The sequence below is a fragment of the Vulpes lagopus genome, chromosome 2 (assembly GCF_018345385.1).
Source record: "Vulpes lagopus strain Blue_001 chromosome 2, ASM1834538v1, whole genome shotgun sequence".
Classification (NCBI taxonomy): Eukaryota; Metazoa; Chordata; class Mammalia; order Carnivora; family Canidae; genus Vulpes; species Vulpes lagopus.
The window spans coordinates 24,753,215-24,773,001 of record NC_054825.1 but is presented as its reverse complement, the minus strand read 5'-3'; the positions used below and the strand labels follow the sequence as shown (position 1 = coordinate 24,773,001).

General features: G+C 36.5%; 1 protein-coding gene across 1 annotated transcript in view; it reads right to left on the bottom strand.

Moving 5' to 3' along the window:
- Window positions 1–19,787, bottom strand: part of CFAP43 (cilia and flagella associated protein 43) — a 112,074-nt gene that overhangs the window by 70,468 nt on the left and 21,819 nt on the right. The window contains exons 7-11 of the mRNA XM_041744950.1: window positions 17,770–17,837; window positions 14,766–14,897; window positions 9,612–9,728; window positions 6,643–6,723; window positions 2,998–3,146 (exon numbers count right to left, since the gene is read on the bottom strand). Coding sequence (XP_041600884.1) covers window positions 2,998–3,146; window positions 6,643–6,723; window positions 9,612–9,728; window positions 14,766–14,897; window positions 17,770–17,837 — 547 coding nt within the window. The remainder of the gene's footprint in view (window positions 1–2,997; window positions 3,147–6,642; window positions 6,724–9,611; window positions 9,729–14,765; window positions 14,898–17,769; window positions 17,838–19,787) is intronic.

The following is a 19,787-nucleotide window of genomic DNA, read 5'->3' as shown; positions in this document are numbered from 1 at the left end:
AAAAAGGACAGTCTCTTCAATAAATGGTGCTGGGAAAATTGGACAGTCACATGCAGAAGAATGAAACTAGACCATTCTCTTACACCATACACAAAAATAAACTCAAAATGGTTGAAAGATCTAAATGTGAGACAGGAATCCATCAAAATCCTAGAGGAGAACACAGCCAACACCCTTTTTGAACTTGGCCACAGCAACCTCTTGCAAGATACATCTCTGAAGGCAAGGGAAACAAAAGAGAAAAATGAATTATTGAGACTTAATCAAGATAAAAAGCTTCTGCACAGCAAAAGAAACAGTCAACAAAAGACAACTACAGAATGGGAGAAGATATTTGCAAATGACATATCAGATAAAGACTAGTATCCAAGATCTAAAGAACTTGTTAAACTCAACACCCAAGAAACAAAAAATCCAATTATGAAATGGGCATGAGACATGGACAGAGATTTCTCCAAAGAAGACATAGACATGGCCAACAAGCACATGAGAAAATGCTCTGTATCACTGGCCATCAGGGAAATACAAATCAAAACCACAATGAGATACCACCTCACACAAGTGAGAATGGCAAAAATTAACAAGACAGGAAATAACAAATGTTGGAGAGGAAGAAGAGAAGGGGAACCCTCTTGCACTGTTGGTGGGGATGCAAACTGGTACAGCCACTCTGAAAAACTGTGTGGAGTTTCCTCAAGAAGTTAAAAATAGAGCTGCCCTATGACACAGCAATTGCACTACTGGGGATTTACCCCCAAAGATACAAATGAAGTGAAATGTCGAACACCTGCACCCCAATGTTCATAGCAGCAATGTCCACAATAGCCAAACTGTGGAAGGAACCATGGTGTCCTTCGACAGGTGAATGGATAAAGAAGATTGGTATATATATACAACGGAATAGTATTCAGCCATCAGAAAGGACGAATACCCACCATTCACTTTGATGTTGGTGGAACTGGAGGGTATTATGCTGAGTGAAGTAAGTCAACCGGAGAAGGACAATCATCATATGGTTCCACTCATATGTGGAATATAGGAAATAGTGAAAGGTATTGTAAGGGAAAGGAGGGGGAATGAGTGAGAAAAAAATGAGTGGAAGACAAACCATGAGAGACTCCTAACTCTGAGAAACAAACAAAGGGTTGCAGAAGGGTACATGGGCGGGGAATAGGGTAACTCGGTGATGGGTACTGAGGAGGGCACTTGATGGGATGAGCACTGGGTGTTATACTATATGTTGGCAAATCGAACTTAAAAACAAATGTAAAAAAAATGAAATTGTCTAAATGCCCGTCAATACAATCTTTTAAAAATGATGATACATTGGGTATTTATCCCCAAAATACAAAAACACAAATTTAAAGGGATACAGGTATCCCTACGTTTATCGCAGGATTATCTACAATAAGTAAATTATGGAAGCAGCCCAAGTACCATCAACAGATGAGTGGATAAAGAAGATGTGGTATTTTTACATGCAATGGAATATCACTCAGTCATAAAAAAATGAAATCTTGCCATTTGCAAAAACATGGATGGAGCTGGGGGGTATAATACTAAGCAAAAGAAGACAATTATTGTATGATTCCACTTATATGTGGAATTTAAGAAACAAAGCAAATGAGCAAAGGAAAAAGAGAGAGAGAGAGAGAGACAAATCAAGAAACACTCTTAACAATAGAGAATGAACTGATGGTGACCAGATGGGATGGGGATGGGGAATCAGGTGATGGGGATTAAAGAGCACAATTATCATGGTGAGCACTAATGTATAATAGAATTATTGATTACTATATTGTACACCTGCAACTAATATAACACTATGTTAACAATATTGTAATTAAAATTTAAAAATTAACAATGGTAGTATATTCATATAGTGGAATACTTACTATGTAGCCGTAAATGTGTGAATAGAGAACATTGTCCAAGATATACCATTAGGTGAGAAAAAAATGAAATGTGGAACATTGTATGTGGTTTGCTATTTAAAAGCAAAGGGACGCCTGGGTGGCTCAGCAGCTGAGCATCTGCCTTTGGCTCAGGGTGGGATCCTGGGTCTAGGGATTGAGTCCCACATCAGGCTCCCTGCGAGGATCCTGCTTCTCTTTCTGCCTATGTCTCTGCCTCTCTCCCTCTCATGAATAAATAAATAAATCTTTAAAAATAAATAAAAGCAAAGGCATTTAAACAAAAACTTGAAAGAATAAAATAAAAGCAAAAGCAGTGATTCTGGACCAACTGCTTGGATTCAGCTCCTCATATTGTCATTTACTACCATGTACTAACATGAGGAAAATTATTTTAATATTTTGTGCTTCATCTCCCTGTTCTTTAACGGAGACAATAAGAGCCTCCATCTCGAAGGTTAATACAACAAAGTAAAAAGCACATTCCAAGTGCTTGACAACAAAGTAAAAAGCACATTCCAAGTGCTTGATAGTTATTTGTGAAGGTAAAAGAAAGGATTTACATTTTTGCTTATTTATGGATAGAATATCTGCTTATTATGGATAGAATATTTTGCTTATTTATGGATAGAAGACATGACAAATTGGGAACAGGCTGCCTCCAGAGAGGAGAACTGGGTGTTTGAGGACAAAAGTGGGAGACTTGTCACTATACACCCCTTGACTCTGAACTGCGTCAACATGTTGATTTTCAAAACAAAACATGTAAAATTTGAATTGAAAAAAAATTATGGCTTGGGGCATCTGGGTGGCACTGTCGGTTGAGCATCTGACTCTTGAGTTTCAGCGCAGGTTGTGATCTTGGGATTGTAGGATCGAGCCCCACGTTGGGCTCCCTGCTCAGCACAGAATCTGCTTAAGACTTTCTCCCTCTCTCCCTCTGCCCCTCCACCCTCTTCTTTCTCCCTCTCTCTCAGGTGACTAAATAAATCTTTAAAAAAAAAAAAAAAAGAAATTATGGCTTCACTGGAATTTTCAACAGACAGGCCTGACAATGTGGCTGCCAGAAGCAGAGAATACTTACAGGAGGTGCTGCACAGACCATTCAGATGGGAGGGCCTTGTAAATTGCTTTAGGGGCCTCAGCATCTCTGACATCAAGGAAGTGGATGGAGCCCCCCATGGTGCCCACAGCCACAGAGAGGGAGGAAGGAGAGCAAGCCAGAACTGTTGCCTGTTTAAAACAACCCCAGATGCTTCACTGCACTGCGCCAGAACACAAAGCCTGCCCTACTATGTGTAAGAATCTACAATTTAGTTGAAAAGCCCTCTGAGTGTGGAGAGTGGCGTGTGTTATATAGTATTACAAATTAGACATGTGGCATTCCTGAGTTAATCGATTGCATGAGTCACAGGAATCAGTACTTGCTATTCTTTTATCCTAATGTTAGAATCATAAAAATATAAAGAGATTTCTTGAGCTTTAAACCATGGCTTCATTTTTGTCCCCAAATTATTATGAAATGATCATATACCAACAATAATTTAAAAGTAAAATAAATTTAAAATACATCCCTAGAATCTTTTGGACATCTTTACAGAATGTTAGTGATTTTTAAAAATCAGCATTCATCTATTGGATTATGGTAGATCCTGGGATGCTGGTACAATGGAGGAAGACAAGAAAATAATCATATTACCAAACTGTGTATTCTGTAACCAAAGACATGCATCACAGATCCCTGCTTATCCCACAATCATTTATAGAATATGATATCTAGGAGAATAAATTTGCTTTCATGACACTTAAGTAATCAGATTCATTCTTCTATAATTAATTATTCTTATAACCAAAGACATGCATCACAGATCCCTGCTTATCCCACAATCATTTATAGAATATGATATCTAGGAGAATAAATTTGCTTTCATGACACTTAAGTAATCAGATTCATTCTTCTATAATTAATTATTCTTTTGTATTCATTATTCTATAATTAATTAATAATTATTAATTATTCTTTTATGTTTTGAATAAAATCATAGAACATTAGAAATAGAAAAGACCTTAGGAAATCATCATTTTGAGGAAAGAATAATGGAGGCCAAGAAAAAAATAGCAATTTGCCTCAGAATCCCATAGCTGGTGACGAAGCTGAGAGCTCAGGTGGCCTTTTTCATTAGAATGCATAGTTGCCCAACTGAGCAGGTTTTTACTTAATTTTTAAAGGTGAATTTTATTTATTTTATTTTTATTTTTGAGAGGGGGGACGGGCAGAGGGAGAGAGAGAATCTCAAGCAGACTCCATGCTGAGCACAGAGCCAGACATGGGGCTTGATCTCATAACCCTGAGATCATGACCTGAGCTGAAATCATGAGTTAGATGCTTGACTGACTGAGCCACCCAGGTGTCCCTAAAGGTGAATTCAAAAGGTTGAGTCTTCAGTGTATCTCAGTGTGAAACTGGAATGAAATGGCGAGGGTTTTTCTTTTTCTTTCTTTTTTTTTTTTTGGCAGGGGTCTCTCTCAGTGTGTGTGTGTGTGTGTGTGTGTGTGTGTGTGTGTGTTCTCAAAATAATCTGTTGGAATCATTCTCTATTCCAGGATAATAGTAGCCTAGGCTAAACATAGGTAGCAATATCTAGAGGGGTCTTATGTGCCTTAGCAAGTACCACCAAAGGAAGTTGTTAGTGTCCAGATCTGAGAGTTCTCTGAGGACCACTGCCTAAAATGTATGTGGGGAACATAGTCCCATGCACAGGCAGGGAGATCTGGCCTCAGCATTGCTGGGTCAGTGCACTTATCAGTTCCCCACAAGGCTGCAGTGTTCTCCAGTGAGGAAAAATCACCAACTGCCCCCAGCTCAGGTCGAACCACGAGTATACCATGCCTGGTTTGGAGCTCAGTGAAGCTTTGTCATTAACTGTGAAAGCTGTCTGAATCTCTCCCCTCTGTTCAGATGAGGGGAAGATCTCTCTGGCACAGAAAGTAGACCTTCTCACAGTGCCTATGTCTCTCCTTAGCCAAGAAGAGCAAGGTTAAATCCTGATTACAGAGACTCTTCGGTGGGTTGTTAATCCTTTGTATGTCTCCTGTCTGCAAAAGGAGATGGGATCATATGAGCTTTAAGATCACTTCTAGCTCTAGTAGTTTTAATAGAAATGAACACATTGAGCTCTTGTCACCAGAGCATGTAGTCTACTCATATTTCAATTTTTCAGGTAAGAATTTTTATGTTTACTAGTTGGCTGAGTTTTATATAACCTATTGAGTTGTGTATCTTTTGTGTCTTGTAATTTTCTTATATGAGTTATGACACTTCTTCCTATTTTATTTTTTTTAAAGATTTTTTTAAATTTATTTATTCTTGAGAGATAGAAGGAGAGACAGAGCCAGAGACACAGGCAGAGACACAGGCAGAGGGAGAAGCAGGCTCCATGCACCGGGAGCCTGATGTGGGATTCGATCCCAGGTCTCCAGGATCGCGCCCTGGGCCAAAGGCAGGCGCCAAACCGCTGCGCCACCCAGGGATCCCAGGATTGCAACTTCTATCTCTACTACCAAGATCCTTATCTCATCTAGAACTGTATAATACATCAAATGATGATAATGTAAGGGGGAAATAGAATTGCCATTGTTTCTTGGTCCTTTTTAAAAAAATACTATTTAAAAAAATACTATTTTATGTAAAATGTACTATGAACATAGCAGAAATAATGGTATCACCTTGTGGTGAGTGTTATGAACAATTGTGGTTTGCCACCCAGTATCCATACAACTTTCTTCTGGAAAATCCCTTGAATATCCACTAAGAAACCATCTCTTTTATTTTGGGAGTTCAGTGAAACAGATCTGACTCCCATTTTGAAGCCTGAGCTGAAGCCAATTAGCATTTCTCATTTCCCTATCCACCGTGATTAGTTCAGGGATGTTATTAAGACATTTGGCTTTGTGGAAAGGAGAAACTTCTTTTCTCTTCCTCTTCCCACCAGAGGAAGAAAACCTTCCCTGATGGTCTGACATCTGTGAGGTTGACACCTGTGGCATTTGGGGACCACTAAAAGAAGCCTAAGATGAAACTATAAACATAGAGATAAAAACAAGATCCTTGGTGATATCATTTGAGTTGCTGGACTGAACCATAGCTGAGGCCAGACAAGTCTTATACGTTAGAGTTGATTAAGCCAATAACCTCCACTGCTTAATTTTTGGCTCAAGCTGGTTAGAGTGACAGTTTTCTTTCATTTCTAACTAACCTCCTTGAGGTTAGAAGGGACCATTTAACTAATTATGGCCAAGGGGGTGATTCATTTCTGAGTAAAAGCACCTAGTTCAAGACTCTCTAGTAGTCCCATCCTGTACTGTGGCATTGAGGAACAATTCATTGGTGGAGACTCCTTCAGCCTGGCCCTGAGAGAGGGACTCTGTGGAGCAGAGACCCTGCCAATCCACAACAAACTTATAACATGAGTGAGACACAAACCACAAGAACTTCAGAAACAACTGCCATCACAGAAAAACTTTCCTATACACCAATTTAGTATGTTATGTTCCACCCTCTGGGCTGTGAAATGTTTTATATACAAGGTAAAGATGCAATAGGCAAAAAAAAAAAAAAGATGCAATAGGCATCTGCAACAAGTATTTTCATAGACTATTGACATATAATTATGAAAACATGGATTGGATTAGAATTCAATATTTTAATCCATTTATAAGGCACACTTACTGGAGTATTCAGATAGATCTTGCCGGCACAAGTACCATCTTCTATACACCAAACGCAAACTTCGCCTGAATGTGTGAGTGTCTATTAAAAAAAAAAAGATAAAACTCTCAATAGAAAGTAGGACTCTGTTATGGAAGCACGTTCTAAATCTCCTTATCAATAACTCTGATGATTTAATATAAATTTTCATTTTATCCATATGGGTTATAATGACAATGACAACTTCAGTACTTCTGATTTGAAAAAAAATTAACTATTACCTTTTATACAATTTAAATAACACATAATAAGTAATTAGGATTAGAAAAATCAAATAAAACTTTTTTCATGTAACATAACTGAGTTACTTGGAAATTCAACAGGATTATTGCTTAATGAATAAAGCTCAAAATAGGAAATTATATATATTTTTTTTAACTAACAGACTTTACTTTTTTAAAAAAAGAAAAGCATGAGGCTTGAACTCAAGACCCTGAGATCAATACCCGAGCTGAGATCAAGAGTTGGACACTTAACTGACTGAGCCACCCAAGCATCCCTGACAGACTTTGCTTTTAAGAGCAGGTTTTAGTATTACAGGAAGTTTGAGCAGAAAGTACAGAATTGCCCTTACCCTTCTCCCCTACACGTATTATTTCCTCTATTATTATCTTGCATTAGTGTGGTACATTTATTAGAATTGATGAGCCAATATTGATACATTATTATTGACTAAGGCCCATAGTTTACATTAGGGTTCATTCTTTGTGTTATACATTCTATAGGTTTTGACAAATGTATGATATGTATTCATCATCACAGTATCGTAGCAAATAGTTTCACTGCCCTAAAAATTCTCTGTGCTCCACCTCCATCCTTCCCCCACTGAACCCCTGGCAACCCCTGATCTTTTTACTGTTAACATAGCTTTTCTTTTTCCAGAATGTTATAACATTCTATATATAGAGAAAATCATACAGCTTTCTCAAATTGGCTTCTTTCATTTAAGGTTATGCATTTAAGGCTATTCTAGGTCTTTTCATAGTTTAATAGATAGTTTATGCTTAGTGCTGAATAATATTCCATTGTATTGATATATCATGGTTTGTTTATCCATTTACCTATTGAAGGACATCGTGGTTACTTCCAACTTTTGGCAATTTTGAGTAAAGCTGCTATAAAAATCCATGTGCAGGTTTCTGTGTGAGGCATAGATTTTCAACTAATTTAAGTAAATACCAAGAAGCTCAATTGCTGAATCATAAGGTAAGAGTATATTTAGTTTGTGAGAAACTGCCAAACTTCCATAGTAGGCTGTACCATTTTGATTCCTATAGGCACTGACTAAAGGTTTTGGTTGCTCCATATCTATGCTAGCACTTGATATTCTAGTGTTTCAGATTTTAGGCATTCTAATATGTGTGTGGTGTCATATCATTGTTTTCATTTGCAATTCGCTAATGATGAATAATGTTGAACATCTTTTCATATACTTATTTGCCATCTGTATATTTTCTGTGGCAACATATTTGATCTTTCGCCCATTTTTTTTTTTAACTGGGATTGGTTATTTTCTTATTGTTGAATTTTAAGGGTTGTTTTTCCATTTTGGAAACCAGTCCTTTATCAGATATATGTTTTGCAAAGATTTTTCTCCCAATCTGTGGCTTGTATTTTCTGTCTCTTAGTGGTGTCTTTCCCAGAGTACAAGTCTTTTATCTTAATGATATCCTACTTACCAATTTTTCCTCTTGTAGATTACGTTTTTGTGTTGTGTCGAGAAAGTCATTGCCAAACCCGAGGCACTTAGATTTTTCTCCTGTGCCATTTTCTAGGAATTTTCTAGTTTTTCATTTTACATTTAGGTCTGTAATTCAATGTGAGCTAATTTTTTTTATAAAGGTGTAAGGTCTGTGACTAAATGGTGATGATGGTGATGGTGATGATGATGATGATTCTGCAGGTGGATGTCTAGTTGCTCCTGCAACCATTTGTTGAAAAGACTGTCCCTTCTCAATTGAATTGCTTTTGCCTCTTTGACAAAGGTCAGTTAACTATATTTGTGTGGATCTACTTCTAGGTTCTCTATTCTGTTCCATTCTTCTATTTGTCCAGTCTTTTACCAATACCATACTGTCTTCATTACTGTAGCTTTGTAATAAATTTTGAAATTGGGTAGTATTAGTCCTATACTTTGTTCTTCAATATTATATTTGCAATTCTGAGTGTTTTGCCACTCCGTATACACTTTAGAATCAGTTTATTGATACACACAAAATAACTTGCTAGGATTTTGACTGAAATTGCATTGAATCTATAGGTAAGGTTGGAAAGAACTAACACTTTTATAATATTGAGTCCTGTTTCCAACGTACATGCAATACTTATTTATTTAGATCTTGTATTTCTTCATTAGTTTTGTAAATTTCTCATATAAATCTTGTACATATTTTGCTAGGACTCCCAAAATCTTAATGGATTTGTTGATCATCATAAAAAATGAAATGTTTCTTGAGATCAATAAAGGTAAGCAATTAAACACCAGGAAAAAGTTTATTTTCTGAATATAGTAGGTGGGTTATTTTTCATAAGTAGATTGAATTTATGTTTTGAGTATGGCCAGTATTTCATTTTCATCCTCAGAGAGTCTGTACCACTCAGAAAGAGGGCAAACACTAATTGTTTAATGAGTTTTGGTAACTCTTTAGCAATGAATGTTGAAAGATCTGGCTTGGAAAACTTGGATGGTGAATATAAACAGGATGGCTCCTAAGATTTCAGTTGCTTTGACTGTTTTCAGATGCTTACTACTATGAAGTCACAATACAATTATGTCATTCTAACTGGGGAATAGATTTGATGATGGAAGGGATTGGCATTTCTCCCACATCCTCAAGAATACCCTCTGCCTCCTATTTGTGTAAGGTTGCACATGATCTTCCAAAATCTTTTCTTTAAGTCCTACTGTGAGATAATAAGATATTCCTTACCATGCAGTATTCATTTCCGGGTGGGATAAAGTCAATTGCCTGAAATTTCCCGTCACAAGCCTCTAGGACTTTATCAAAGGTTGGCTCCTCACCAAAAGTGTAAATATAAATAGATCCCTGTTAAATATACAAAAAGAAAGAAAGAAAGAAAAAGGAAAGAAAGAAAGAAAGAAAAAGAAATATAATGCAATTATTGTATATGCAGTTCAACAAATATTTATTAAACACCCACTGTGAGCAAGGCACTGTGTGGGAAGAGGTGATGGGAAATTAGAGATTAATTTACCTAAGGCCCTAACTTTGAGGAGCCTAAAATCTGGATGCTTAGTTTTTTTTGTTTATTAATTCATCATTCATTCATAATTTAAAATAATAAATAGGACTTTCTTCTTCTCTCCAACTCCAATCCTTTGTTTTTTAAGTTATAAAACAGAACAAAATATTTTTTCTGACCCCCAAAATAATGTCTATTTATACAAAAAATTGGAAAATGTGGAAAATCGAAAATTGGTGAAGGTAAATTAAGGTTTACCACATACTAGACCATGGTGGGCACTGGTACAAACTTTTAAATAAGCCTTTGTGGAAATTGTGGAGATGTGGCTGCAGCTGTTACTTTATGACTTCTTTATCATTCTCAGCTGCCAATTCACCTCTCAAAAAAATGTATCCTTTTAGTTGTGACTCTGCCAAGTAACCATAATATGGTGTGGGCACTTAACTAGCAAAGAAGTCAGCTTTCAACTAACACAAGTTTTTCAGGTTTACTCAAGTTAAAAGTGAATATTTCTGTTCTTGTTTATCTAAGAAAAAAAAAACAACTCTGTAGAGTCTAAATTTGATAGATATTTACTGATTTTACCTTTCATTCATTCCTTCAACAAATATTGAGTGGCTACACTGTGCCAGGCACTGCTCTGGATGCTGAACCTGCATTAGAGGACAAAATAGACAACAATTCTCTGCCCTCATGGAGTTTACATTCTGTTGGGGGATTCAGACAATGGACAAGGTATCTAAATAAGATATACTGTAAGTTAAACAGCAGTGCTTGTAAGAATTAAAAAATAAAGCAGGGAAAGAGGATATGACACGACAAAATAAGAATGTGAAATTCTAAACTGAGTATCCAAAAAGGCTTTATGGAAGTGACCTTAAAGACTTGAAGGATGTGGAAGGAGCCCAGTGTCCATCGAAAGATGAATAGATAAAGAATTGTGGTCTATATATACAATGGAATATTCCTCAGCCATTAGAAACAACGAATACTCACCATTTGCTTCAACATGGATGGAACTGGAGGGTATTACGCTGAGTGAAGTAAGTCACTTGGAGAAGGACAAACATTATATAGTTTCATTCATTTGGGGAATATAAAAAATAGTGAAAGGAATTAAAGAGGAAAGGAGAGAAAATGAGTGGGAAATATCAGAGAGGGTGATGAAACATGAGAGACACCTAACTCTGGGAAACGAACAAGGGGTAGTGGAAGGGGAGGTGGATGGGGGGATGGGATGACTGGATGATGGGCACTGAGGGGGGCACTTGACAGGATGAACACTGGGTGTTATACTGTATGTTGGCAAATTGAACTCCAATAAAAAATATACCAAAAAAAGAATGATAAAAAAAAATAAAAAAAGACTTGAAGGAAATGAGGAAAGAAAGGATTCCTGAGATTCTGTGGGAAGAACATTCCAGACAGAGAGAGCACCTAGTGCAAACACTGTGAGGGAGGAACATGCTCGGTGAGTTAAAGAATACGCATGATGGCCAGTATGACTGGAGCAGGGCAAACAAGAAGCAGGGTAGGGGGAGATCAGGCCCAATGGTGAGGAGAATCCACATCATGAAGGATAGTAAAGCATAGTGAGGATTTTGGCTCTTAGTCAGAATAACATGGGGAATCACTGGAAGGTTCTGAAGAGAAAATGGAAAAGTGTTTCTCACTTTGGCTGCTGTGTTGGGGATACAGTTTATTCTATCATGTACTGAGAAAAGTATATTAAAGGCTTCCATTGAGATAATGACTTTGTTTCTCCTTGTCATTTTGTCACATTTTGCTTTATATATTTTAGGACTGTTTATTTAATACCTATATATTTTTAATTTTTATATATTCCTAGTGAATTTAACCTTTTATTATTCTTGAAATAAAGCCATTTATCTTTAGTTGTGATTTTTGCCAGAACATTTATTTTGTCTAATATTAATATAGCACCACTGGCTTTCTTCTTTTTTTAATGTTCACATGTTAGAACTTTTTCTGTCTTTTTACTTACTTTTAATTTTTTAAAAATGTATTTATTAGAGAGAGAGAGAGAGGCAAAGACACAGGCAGAGGGAGAGGCAGGCTCCATGCAGGGAGCCCGACATGGGACTCGATCCTGGGTCTTCAGGATCAGACCCTGGGCTGAAGGCGGCACTAAACTGCTGAGCCACCTGGGCTACCCTTTCTTTCAATTTTCAATTTACCTTCAATGTTTCTGTAGTTTTTATTTTTATTTGCTTTCAATCTCATTGTATACTTATACTTCAGCTGTGTCAGTTGTAAATAGTGTATAATTGGGTTTTGCTTTTTTTAAAAAATCCAGTATTGCAACCTTTGCCTTTTAACTATATTTATTATTCTGTTTTACTTTTATTGTAATTACTAATATATTTGAGTTTAAATATTACATTTTAATTTATTCTTCTACTTTCTTACTTGTTTTTTTTTTTTTTTTTTCTCTCTCTTTTCTAACTTTGTCTTGGGTTGCTTTTTTTTAAACATTTCACTCTCCCCATCTACAGTGTAGAAATTTCGGCTACTGTTTCAGTTCTTTTAGTGGTTACCTTAGAACTTATAATAGGCATACTTAATTTATAAACACTACAAGGTTACTTAAAACCTTTACTTTCTGTTTGGGAAAGTAAATAATGAACTTGAAACACTTTCTTCCATTTACTCCGCCCCTTCTAGTTCACATTATTGTTGTCTGGAATTTTAATTCCATGCTTTTTTTAAACCCAACCTCTCATTATTTTTACTGTTTTATATAGGCAGTGTTCATTTACACTTCTCCACACAGTTACTATTACTATTATTCATTCTTGCAACATAATCCTTCCATCTGGGATCATTTTCCTTCTGTCTGAAATACATTCTTTAGAATTTTCCTAGTAATGGTCTGGGAGCATCTAAAAATGCCTTTTTTCACTCTTATACTGAAAAGTGCTTTCACTGGGTACAGAATTCTATTAGGTGATAGTTACCTTATTTCACTACATCAAGGGTTGGCATACTTCTTCAACAAATGGACAAATAGTAAATATGTTAGACTTTGGATGTGATCTCTTACAACTACTTAGTGTGAAAGCAGCCATAGATAATACATAAATAATGAGTATGATTGTGTTCCAATAAAACTTGATTTATAAAAACTAGCAGCAGGCTGGTTGGGGCCTACAGAGCCATAGTTTGCTGATCCCTGCTCTACACAGAAGATAACACTTCACTATTTCTTACTTGCATTATTGCCACAGACAAGTCAGCTGTTAGTCTAATTGAAATTCTTTTGAAATAAACTGTTTTTCTTTCTGATTGCTTTTAAGATTTTCTGTTTTCGGTTTTCAACAGTTTCACTTTGTTAAGTCCAGGTATGGTCACCTTTTTAGTATTCTGCTTGAGAGTGAATAGACCTCTTGAATCTGTAAATTCATATCTTTAATCAGTTCTGGAAAATATCTCTTTAAATACTGTCTGTGCCCTACTCGCTCTCCTCTCTGGGATTCCAATCAAACATACACTGTATTATTCATGTCTCTTATTTTCCCTTCCATATACCCTCTGCTTTTGAATATCTGGGCTACATTCTATATAACTTCTTTTGATCTATCTCCATTCATTAACTTTCTCCTTGGCTTTGTCCAACCCAATGTCAGACATATTCATTTAATTTTTACTTTTTTAGTATAGTTTCTCTTATAGAAGTTCTATTTCAGTCTTTCTCCCTCCTGTTATGTTACTTTTTTTTTTATTGTTTCCTGTCCTCCATAGATATTTTAGGATTGTCATTTATTTGCTATTTATTAAAACATAGTTAGAACAGTGGTTTTTGTTTTTATTTTTTAAGATTTTATTTACTCATTTATTTGACAGAGAGAGCAAAACTAGGCAGAGGGGCAGGCAGAAGGAGAAGGAGAAGGAGACTGAGCAGAGAGCCTGATATGGGGCTCAATCCCAGGACCCTAAGATCATGACCTGAACCAAAGGCAAATGCTTAACTGACTGAGTCATCCAGGTGCTCCAGCACAGTTAACTTTGGGTATTTACTTACCAGCAACTGAAATCTTTCTATATTTAAACTTAAGTTTCCTTTAGGCAAAAAATCATTGATCTTTCTTTATAATCCACCTAAAGTCATTGTCTCACAATATAAACTATTGCTAATACTGACTTTTGAGAATCATTCCATTAATTAGGAGTCTTTCTAACAGTATAATAATTGAGGTGGATATTTCATTTTACCTTGTGTTTATTCCCCTGCCCTTCTTCTTTTTACAGAACCCATATTTTCCTTAGAGAACCATCCATAACTCTAATATCAGTCCATGTTTGGTTGGGTTGACTCTACACAGGGTCCAAGGGTAGGCATGTGACTTAGGTCTTGCCAATGACAGCTTAGAATCCTCCTGGACATAGTAATTGCCACAGAGGTAGAGAGGTGACCCAAGTAAATACAATGAGTCTAAATTCTAGGACATTTTGTGTGATGTCTTTCCACAATTGTCACCATGAGGGAAGAAAAAGAAACTGGAGTTGCAGAAGGCTGTCTTGACACTTCTCAGATGGAGAATCTGCATGGGAAGAGTGATAGCAGAGAGGAAACAGAACCAAGATATGGTCACAAAACAAGGCCAGCAGCATCAGAGGAGCCCCTGGATTCAGATTAACTCCTTGCTCTTTTAGTTACATGCACAAAAACAAATAAATGAACAAAACCCTCTTTGTTATTTAGGTCTATTAAATTAGGTATTTTTTTCATTTGTAACCTAAGGAGTTCTGACTTGTAGAGGATCACTTTGCAGCACTATGCCCTTCATTCCTGTACTGCAATGATAATAATAATAATATTTGAAAATTGTCTATCAGGCAATTGTCATCTAGCATACCTTGTCTGTTTGAATCAGCAACATTTGGCAATTTGGAGAAAACCTCATATGTTCCACGGGCTCCTCAACATCAAGGAAAGTTTCTATTTTGTAAGTTGAATCTTTAATAATAAAAGAATACACAAAGCCATCCTAGAGACCAAAAACAATGATATAAACACAGAAAATCAGTATCAGTCAGTACAGAATATCCATGTCAAATGAGCTAAGACTTATTGACTATCAACCACAGTTTATTTTTGGAATCATCATCAATGTTTACATTATCTAGAATGCCCTGTCTTATCTTTATTTAAGCAACTTTTAACCACCCTTCCTGGTCAAGTTTCAATTTCATCTCTTTAGTGACACAAAATTTTGTGACCTATAATTTTACTGATATCTCCTTTCTTTGAACTTCTCTAGCATCTTTTTTTTCAAGTAAGATCTTCTTTAATAAAGTTGGAATTTTGTTTTATTAGTTTCAAAGGTAGAATTTATTGATTCATCAGTTGCATATAACACCCAGTGCTCAGCCCATCAAGTACCCTCCTTAATGCCCATCACCCAGTTATCCCTCCCCCCTACCCACCTCCCCTTCAGCAAGGGGACTTCGTTTCCTAGACTTCAGGGTCTCTTACAATTTGCCTTCCTCTCAACTTTCATCCAATTTTATTTTTCCTTCCCTTCCCCTATGTTCACCTGTTTTATTTCTTAAATTCCACTAATGAATGAAATCATATGGTATTTGTCTTTCTCTGACTAATTTTGCTTAGCATAATACCCTCTAGTTCCATCCATCTAGCATCTATCTTTTTACCACTTTCTTCATTATTAGGAGATAGGGCAAATGAAGCAGTTCATTATGTGGTTTGCATATAGCAGTCTCCTTACTTCAAGGAACACTAGCCTTAATGAGTTAATCATTAATATGTGCATTTCTTTAACCATTATTATGTGCATTTATTTTCTCCCTAAATACCCAAAGGTAGGAAGTGTGCTGTTTATTTCCTTTAATCTTCCTATCGCATTTCTCACCCTGCTAGAAACAGTAAAAATCAGTAAAAATCCAGTAAAAATCAGTTGGTTGGTTGGTTGGCTGTAAACAGACTTAGGTTCATTTATTCTCAAGAGGAATTTGAGTTATATTCACAGTAGTGAGGTGGCTTTGGGCAAATTAACCCATCATTTCTGGATTAGATCCCACTATCAAGTATATACATTAGTGAGATGGCTGAGTTCACATATTTGGGAACTGAGGGACAAAATATGCAAGGTGCTTTCTCCAAACTTATCATCATTCTCCATCTCTCATGGAGTAGATGCTCCAACTATTCCTATAAACTATTTGTTTAGTTTTTAAATTTTTATTTTGAAAGTAATCTCCACACCCAATGTGGGGCTTGAACTCACAACACCAATAGCAAGAATCACGTGCTTTACCAATTGAGTCAGCCAAGAGTCTCTAAACTAGGTTTTAAAAAATGCTAAAAAAAAAAAAGAAATGTTAAGGGTGGGGGGCGCCTAGGGGGGTCAATTGGTGAGGCATCGGACTTTTTATTTCAGCTCAGATCATGGTCTTGGAGTTATGGGATCAAGACCTGCATTGGGTTCTGCACAGAGGATAGGGCCAGCTTAAGATTCTCTCTCCTCCCTCTGCCCCTCCCTGCTTGTGCTTTCTCTGAAAAAAATAAAAATAAAAGTAAAAAATGCCTAGGGTGGTCTTGAGAAGGACAAGAGTCATAAAAGATCATTAATGCAGACTAAATGTAGGAAGTGGAGCACTGGGAGGGGGTCCAAGGATAATAGTCTGTTGCAAGTCTGCAGGGGAGGGGAATGGATCACCAGCTGAATGTAGGTTTATGAGCTCAAGATTGCTTCTCATTGATGGAGCTACATCTCTTGTCATCACGGCCTAACTGCTCTCAGGGTCCTGGAAATGCGATCTGTGGCAATGGAAGAGACAAAGCTAATAGTGGTCTTGGGCCATCTACCAGTAGATCTCAGATTTTAGTGTAAGTCAGCTCCGAACTTTAGCACTGATTCCAACACTGTGAAAAGCACTGCAGTCTGACCCCTTTTCATACTTAACTGAGGCTGTATACTCTAATAAATGAGAGCAAAGACTTTGGAGTTTGACACACCTGGGTTCAAGCCTCAGCAACTCCATTTACTGGCTACCAACGTAAGGCTTGGCTCCTTCCTTTGTATAAGGAGGTTATTAATAGTTCCTACTTGATAGCATCATTATGAGAACCAATAGGATAATACAAGCAAAGGACGTAGCATGGTGCCTGGCACAAAGTAAGTGCCAAGTAAATGAAGGCCATTAATGCTAATTCTAACATGAACAATAATCGTATAATACAGGTAAGCTAAATAACATGTACAAGAAGCTAGGCTGAAGCTTAGACAAAAGGTTCCATTTGTGTCTGACAACCTAATATATTTAGTATACAAAAAGGCATGAAGTTGGGTGACAGATATTAGGTGTTCTAGGGGGCTTGTAGTTTTTATTTTTGTAATGATTTAATTTATTTATTTGAGAGAGAGAGAGAGCACAGAGGGAGAGGGAGAGGGAGAAGCAGATTCCTCACTGAGCAGAAAGCCTGAAGTGAGACTCAATCCCAAGATCCTGAGATCATTACCTAAACTGAAGGCAGATGCTTTAACTGACAGCCACCCGGGCACCCTAGGCCTGGAGTTTTTAATTCTATTTTTGATTATTTGCAATAGTCTAGATATATGGCAGCCCATTACACTGTTGTCTCTACTTTCATATACATTTGAAAATTTTTCATATAAAAAGTTTCTTAATAGCATCCAAAAAGGAAACAATTTTATTTTTTATTATTTATTTATTTTTTAAAAAGGAAACAATTTTAGTTAATAATCTGATAGAACCTGACATCCCAAATTATGACTCATAATAGTAAGTAGCAGCAAATGGAAATTGTATATATTATTTTTTTTGAAATTGTATATATTCTTGACAACAATTAATTTTGAAGAAAAAAATAATTACAATTCCAGAAATCAGCACGCCTCCCTTCTGATATGCCATGGTGACTGGACTGATAAGGTTTCTTCTCTCTTTTGGAAAAGAAAAACAAGATAAAACAGGTGGCACATAACTAAAAGTGCAATATAAAGTAATTAATCTCATTTGCTTTCCTAGGACTATTCATTTTTTTGTAATCCTTTCTAAAAATCAACTTCCTATCAGAATATGTGGTATGATGCCTTCCAAACAATGAATAAAAGCTGCTCAGCATTGATTACTAATGTAAATCACATGAGTTTCTTTTTAAAGTTCTGTATCATCAGATGTGTGGAACTAACATTGTAGAATTATATAGCAAATATATTTTCTTATTTTAGAAAAGCATTGTCAGAGATTTTAAGATGACAGGAAAAAATAAATAAACCCAAACCTAATTTATTATCAAGCTGCATACTTAAGATTTGTACAGTTTATGGTATGTAAATTCAAACTTCAGTAAATAAAGTAGATTAAAAAAGTAAAAAGAAAAAATATTCTATAAGAATAATTGTTATGAATAAAATATTGTCCATGGGGGAAAAGAACAAAAGTAAATTACCTTTTATGTAGACAAACCATGAGAACTATATGATCAAAAACTAAGAGAGCATTCATCAAATTATTTGTTTACTATATACTACGTGCTTGGCATTTTGCCACATGATAAGAAGCATACTGTCCTTTCCTTCAAAGACTATTCACCTCCCAACAGTTCCTTCTTTTCCAATACAAATACCACTAGAGTCCAGGTTCTTATCACTCAAGGCCTAGTCTAGGTGCCTGATGCTTTTGGTACCTGCTTCTAGTATCATCCTTTTTTGGATGATGACTAAATTAATATCCCCATGCACAATTCCAGTTGGGGTACATCCCCATTCAGGAGTTTTTGATGTCTGTCCACTGTCAGCTGAATTAAGTAGAAGTACCTTAGCTGGACATTCAAGGTCAGACATGATATATATGTCCCTTTGTTCCCCACTAGCCCCATGTAACACTCAATGCTCCAGACAGACTGGTCCATTTCTTGTATCTCAATCCTCCCCAGTCCACAGATAATCATTGCCCAAAACTCCATCTACGCTTATCTATCTGTGAACCCATCCTGCAAGGCCCATTTCAAATGCAACCTTCAAAATGACTTAACTTGGCCTGTTTCCCTCATTTGAATTCCCATAGCACTTTGTTAAGTTTCTCTTTAATGAAATTATCTAATCTACCTGGCTATAATTATCTATTTGTTTAATTCTCTTTAATAAAATATAAATCCCTCAAGAGTGGAAATTATAAGATCATATATTTGCCATTTATGTCACCTCTGAGGCACCTTGCTTAGTGTCTTCCACATTGTAGACATTAGACAAATATTTATATGAAAGTATGTATACTATACTATGAAAATTATTAGGAATAGTATACAGGAAGGAAATAGTAAACAATATAAGATTATACATGATTAAGTCCTAAATTGTGTATAACATTACATATGTGACAGCAGTTTGGACATGAGAAACATTGCTTTAGAATTCATTTTACAAACACATACAGGTGTTAAACTTTGGAGCCAAATGATGAGTAAAACACAGTTCCTGACTTCAGAAAATTGATACCTGATGGGAAAGACAGACATGCACACAGGACATTGTAAAAGCACAGGATGAGCCTCTAACAAGGGAGTGAGTCTGATAGAATCCCTAAGGTTGTGGTGGAGACAGGGAAGGCTCCACAGAGGATGATCTCACTAGGTAAACAAGGAAGAGAAGGACAGCCTAGACAAAGATAACTACAAATGCCAGCAGGTAGAATTTGGAGACAGCACAGGAACAATGAGAACTTCTCTAAGGCTTGTGCGGGAGGAGCAGGAACTGGGAAGGCACGCCACAAAAGAGGTTTACCTTTTAGAGAGCTTTGGGATGGTACTGTGGATACTAGACTAGAGAAAACTTAACCTGGAGGGTAGAGGGACAGTAAAAGGAAGGCAGGGCTGGAGCAGGAAAAGTCAA